This window comes from Grus americana, chromosome 3 (assembly GCF_028858705.1).
Source record: "Grus americana isolate bGruAme1 chromosome 3, bGruAme1.mat, whole genome shotgun sequence".
Taxonomy (NCBI): Eukaryota; Metazoa; Chordata; class Aves; order Gruiformes; family Gruidae; genus Grus; species Grus americana.
Genome location: NC_072854.1, coordinates 65,233,079 through 65,238,615, shown reverse-complemented (window position 1 = coordinate 65,238,615; position 5,537 = coordinate 65,233,079). Strand labels below are relative to the sequence as shown.

Genomic DNA, 5,537 nt, shown 5'->3' with positions numbered 1-5,537 from the left:
AGCTGAAAGGGGTAAAGCGGGCAGGGGAGCAGAAAGCCAGGTGAAGGCACTGCTGAGAACAGGCCACCATCCAGCGCCTCCCTGCTACTTCAGCACGGCTGCCCTTCAGAGAGGAGCTGGTGGATCTGGAGCAAGAGGCAGGAGCGCTGAGTCTCCGCGGGGGGGCGGGGGGGGGGGGCGTTGTGCACACGCGTGGCCCTGCCGGGGCGCTGCTGGACACGGGGGAGTGATAGGGGACGTGCCCAGCCAGGGCGATCGCCTTTGCACAGCGTGCACCCACCCCTGCTCCGCATATTCTGTTTTTCTTTGCCATTCCAAGAAAAACAATCATAAATAATGCTAATAAACCCCACCAAACCGGCCAAGGGCAAGAGTGGGTGGGCACTCGCCCTGCACACCCCGGGTGGCTGTGGGGCAACCATGAGGGGTGGAAGGTGGTGGGGAGGGGGGGAAGAGTGTGCCGGCACCTCTGCACACACCTCCCGCATGCGGCGCCCGTGTCTGTGGAAAAAGGTGGATCTCGGATCTCGCCTCCGGGAGAGGGGCCGGCCCCGGGGGCGCCCACGCGGGTCCGAGGGACCCACGCCGGTGAGGCCGGGCACCTGCACCGCGGCGGCGCCGGAGGGGCGGACCTCGCCCTGCCCGGGCAGCGCTGCCGGAGCGCCCAGCTCCACGCGTGTCCGCGGCCGCCGCGCTGCAGCGACACGACCGGCCGGGGTGCGAGGAAGCCCGGCGATGCCAGAACGCGGGGCCGCCCGTGGCCGTGAGCGGCGGGCGGCGCTCTCCGCCGTGGCCGCGCCAGAGGCGAGTGAGCGGCGGCGGGGTGCGCTGCTCCCTGCCGCCCCACCGCGGAGCCCCGCTTTGTTCCCGAGGGGAAGCGCGGAGCGGGGCGCGCAGCGCGGTACGAACGACCCACGGACACACGTGTCGCCCATCCGGGAGCAGCGGGGTGCTCGGATGCCTTCCGCACCCGCCTGGCCCCTTCCCGCGTGTCTCGCTGCGCGCGTGTGCCCCTCTGCGTGTACGCGCGCGTCTGTGCGCGCGCGCTGGGTGTTGGGTGGGTTTTTTTTTTTCTTTTTTTTTTTTTTTTTTTTTCCCCCTCGCTTGCTCCAGGTTTTACTTCTGGTTGCCTGTAAGGGTTTTGCTCCTCCCTTCTGAAATCCTATATTAGCTGTGGCCAAAGCTGGGTAAGAAACACAGCTCATTGTTGGCAAGTGCCGATGAGCCTCGCCGAGGAGTGAAAAACAGCTCTGGGGCTGCGGCAGCGATCACAGCACCGTCACGTAAGCGGCGAGGAGAGAGCCGGGGAAGCCCTCTCTATGCTGGGTGACTTTTACTGACTGATTTCACCGCCACCTTTGAAGCAAAAGAAGAAAGAAGCCGGGAGGTGAGTGCGGCGGTTCTCGTAGCTGGTGCCGGGTGTCCCTTTTGTGTGCAACAGGAAAAAAAAATGTGACTGTTTAAACACGCGAGGAAAGGTATTTCTCAGCTGCCTGGCTTTACCTCCTTGTCCGCGCATTGCCGCATTTTTACCAAAATAATTAGGACTTAATTCCAAAAGTTGCTGACACCGGCTAGGTGGGACTTCCCAATTCTTTGCGTGTTCCCCGCAAGTTAGCGGGAGTGCCGTGGAAATCCGCTGCCTTCCCTGGCGAAGCCGGGGGGCTCGGGCGCCTTTTGAACGTGCGGGGAGGAGGCGGCTGTTGCCGTATGCAACACTTTCCGCTGATAGGTATGCACAAGTTGGAGTGGGAAGGCGTGTTGCTCGCCGGATTAGCGGAGGGGACTGGGATTTTCGTACCGCAGGCTCCCCTTTTATTTTTCCCTTTGTACTCCACGGTAGAGCCGCGGTAGGAGATTTTTTGTTAATTTCTTTTTTTTTTTTTTTCCTCCCCCCGTGAAAGAGGGGACGGCGGGACCAGCGAGGTCGTTTCTTCCAGGGCCAGGCAGATGCAGCCGGTCCGGGAGAGGGCGGCTGGATGTCCGAGGGTGTATTTTCTTAATGTATTCACACGCTAACTTTCCAGGTGGGCAATGGCAGACCACATGATGGCCATGAACCACGGGCGATTCCCCGACGGATCCGGCGGGCTTCACCACCACCCTGCGCATCGGATGGGCATGGGGCAGTTTCCCACCCCCCATCACCACCACCAGCAGCAGCAGCCGCCGCAGCAGCACGCCTTCAGCGCCCTGATGGGCGACCATATACATTACGGAGCTGGGAATATGAACGCGAGCAGCGGGGTGAGGCACGCCATGGGGCCGGGCAGCGTGAGCGGAGGGCACCCGGCCGGCAGCATGCCGCCCCCCGCCCGCTTCAGCGGCTCCCAGTTCATGGCCCCCCCCGTCGCCAGCCCGGGAGGGCAGCTGAGCGCCAGCATGCAGCTCCAGAAGCTGAACAACCAGTACTTCAGCCACCACCCCTACCCCCACAGCCACTACATGCCGGACTTGCACCCCGGCAGCCACCAGCTGAACGGCAGCGGCCAGCAGCATTTCAGGGACTGCAACCCCAAGCACGGCGGCAGCGGCGGCGGCGGCAGCGGCTTGCCGCCCGCCGTCCCCCACGTCCCCGCGGCAATGCTGCCGCCCAATGTCATAGACACTGACTTCATCGACGAGGAGGTCCTCATGTCCTTAGTCATCGAAATGGGGCTGGATCGCATCAAGGAGCTTCCCGAGCTGTGGTTGGGACAGAACGAGTTTGACTTCATGACAGACTTCGTTTGCAAACAGCAGCCCAGCAGGGTGAGCTGCTGATTCATTTAAAACAAACAAAGGACTTTCTATCGGTGCGAATGAAAACATTCCCCTAGACACAGTGTCTCACTTTTCAGGGCTTGAAAAGGTGAGAATCTGGAAAGCAGAGTCAACTATGCGCTTGTATAAATTCTTTTTTTTTTTTTCCTTAAATCGCTGCCACTTTTTTTGTAACTTTGACATTCACGTCCCCTCCCGTAGTAATCATTTCTAGCGAACTCTGCCTTTTTACGTTGCTCCCCCCCCCGCCCCAGTCTCTTTAATTTCCTCGCAGTAACGTGCCCATGATTCCCACAGTGCTGAACTGTTAGATATTAATCTTGGCAAATTGCTTAATCTTGTGGATTTTGTAAACGATGATTTCCAATGACTTGAACTGCATTCAAATTCTGAGTGAACAGGGAAAAAAAAAATTGCATTAGTTGGTTGCATGAACTTTGAAGGGCAGATACTACTGCACAAATGCTGCCATCTTGCTTAATTTTTAACTATGCATTGCAGTGCAGACTAATATTTTTTTTTTTAATATGCTAAACTGGAAGCTTAACAGATGTGGGCCAAACCTTTCCAGATCAGGAAAAGTAATACTGTTACTTAAAAGTCTGCTACCCATTCCCCTTCCCCCATATGTACAGACAATAATATGGTGTGGATGGAATGTTGACTAGTGGCGAACATTTCACAGATTTTTTTTTTTAATTATTATTATTTTGTTTTCTGTCTTCAGCATTTTGACACTGTGCTAATATAGTTTATTCAGTACATGAAAAGATACTACTGTGTTGAAAGCTTTTCAGGAAATTTTGACAGTATTTTTGTACAAAACATTTTTTTGAGAAAATATTGTTAATTTATTCTATTTTAATTTGCCAATGTCAATAAAAAGTTAAGAAATGCTTTAGTTTTTCTAGAAGTCATTTACCAGTATTTTTCTTCAAAACTCTTCCCCACTGTCCCTGGTAAGTAGAACATCTATCTGTACAACCGTGTTGGTGTGCAAAAAGACATTCCAAAATAGAAAGTACACTACACCCATATATATGTCATGGTGAACTCGGTAGGTGAGCAGGATTTGAACATACTTACAGCATAAAGCCTCATACGTAACATTGTAATATGCCTGTCAGTGTGATTTTATGAAAAATAAAGTTGCTGAGGCGCAACTTTTTTGTGACTTGCCAACATACTTGCTTTAAATGTAGTTGTCCAGAGTTATGATGCATAAAAGTATTTATTATATTTATCTATTAAACTTGTAATTTTATAAATCTGCTTTCATTTATATAGTAGACTTTGTTCTTTTGTATATTTATTATCTCACATGGAAGAGCTACGTAAAAAGACCCAGGGCTTCAGATGCAAGTATTTGTAACTTGGGAAAGAAGGGTGGTGGGTGTCGTCCCGTCCCTCTCGCCTCGCAGGGTTCACACAGGAGATCGCTGCATCAATCCAGATCTGTATTGCACCAGAACCCATTGTGTTTCATTTCCAGTGGCTTAGGAGAAGGGGCATATATCCTTAAAATACTCCCCCGTGGGACATCTCTGACCCGTCTCTCCCAGAAATTGCTACCAACTAAAGCCACTGAGACAAATCCGTACAGGTCTGCTTTAAATATTTGGGAGAAAAATGCCCATTATTACAAGGCAATTGACATCTTGCTCCTTTAGTGCCAACTGTTGCAACCTTCTGCCCCCACTCAGCCTTTGGCAAAGCTCCCGCACAAGTTATTACTTCGGTGAGGACTGCCGGATCAGCACCCTAATAGTACATGTAATCCCGTTTAGCCACGCTTCCCAAATTCGATACAGGAGCGATACCACTGTGCTTTCCTTCTGCTTACTTTTTTCGGCCTCATCTTCTGAATTTATTAGGAAGAAAAACAGCATGGTGGATGCAGTTACATTTTAAACCTGGGCACGTAAACAGGGGAGGATATCACCACACAATGGGAGTGTAAATAGCAGTGTTTTGAATCAAGCTGGGAAATTAAACTGATTACTATTGCTAAAATTGTCCCAGCTGGTGAGAAAAGTGATACTTGGCCTTCTTTGCCTTACAGACGTGAAGCAGCTAATATGTTTTATGAATGCAAAAAAAAAAAAAAAGCTTGCATTAAAGTATTAGCAAAAGTAGAAAGAAGGAAGTGTACGCTTCTAGGAAAACCTGATGACAAAATGCTCTCTGCAGGCAGTAACAGCCTGTTCTTAGACAACTCTCAGTGCCCAAGAATTTAAAAAAACAACCTTCTGGTTTCAGCCAGTGCTTGCTAATGTTTTGTGATAGTAAATTTAACATCAAATGGCAGTGAATCATAACTTACCAACTCATCAATAACGTAAAAGAGTGTTGAGAAGAATACAACTGTAGTTTTAAGAGCCATTGCCCAACTTGCCACTATATAAATCCCTTTCCCATTTTGAGGCTGTTTGATCTGCATACGTTGCATTGCCCTCTTCTGGAGTTTGGGAGGGTGATTTTTTTCTGATTCTAATCAACTTCTAAAACAGACTATCAAATTATGTGCATACCAAATTGCATAGATGTTTAAAGCCTCCACAATCTCCGAAAACAAAAGGGAATACTCTCACTTTAATGATAAGCACTTTTGCTTCATAAAGTTGGTTAAACAACAGATTCTTCACAGTTGAGACATCACTGCTTAAGCCTGTCAACATTAAATCCTTCCATATAGGCTTTTCCAAGAATAGGCAGTTTCGTGGGCATGCTGGCAGCGTCTGTTTGTGCAGGACTCCTTGCAGAACTCAAGAGGT

General features: G+C 50.6%; 1 protein-coding gene across 1 annotated transcript; it reads left to right on the top strand.

Moving 5' to 3' along the window:
* The first annotated feature begins 1,129 nt into the window (after positions 1–1,129).
* CITED2 (Cbp/p300 interacting transactivator with Glu/Asp rich carboxy-terminal domain 2) lies at positions 1,130–3,926 on the top strand. The gene is made up of 2 exons (XM_054822424.1): positions 1,130–1,387; positions 2,028–3,926. The coding sequence occupies exon 2, from the start codon at positions 2,035–2,037 to the stop codon at positions 2,761–2,763; it is 729 nt and encodes a 242-aa protein (XP_054678399.1). The 5' UTR covers positions 1,130–1,387; positions 2,028–2,034; the 3' UTR covers positions 2,764–3,926.
* Positions 3,927–5,537: the final 1,611 nt, after the last annotated feature.

Excerpts from the sequence above, each read along its gene's own strand:
- CITED2 (XM_054822424.1), top strand. The coding sequence starts at position 2,035 with ATGGCAGACCACATGATGGCCATGAACCACGGGCGATTCCCCGACGGA.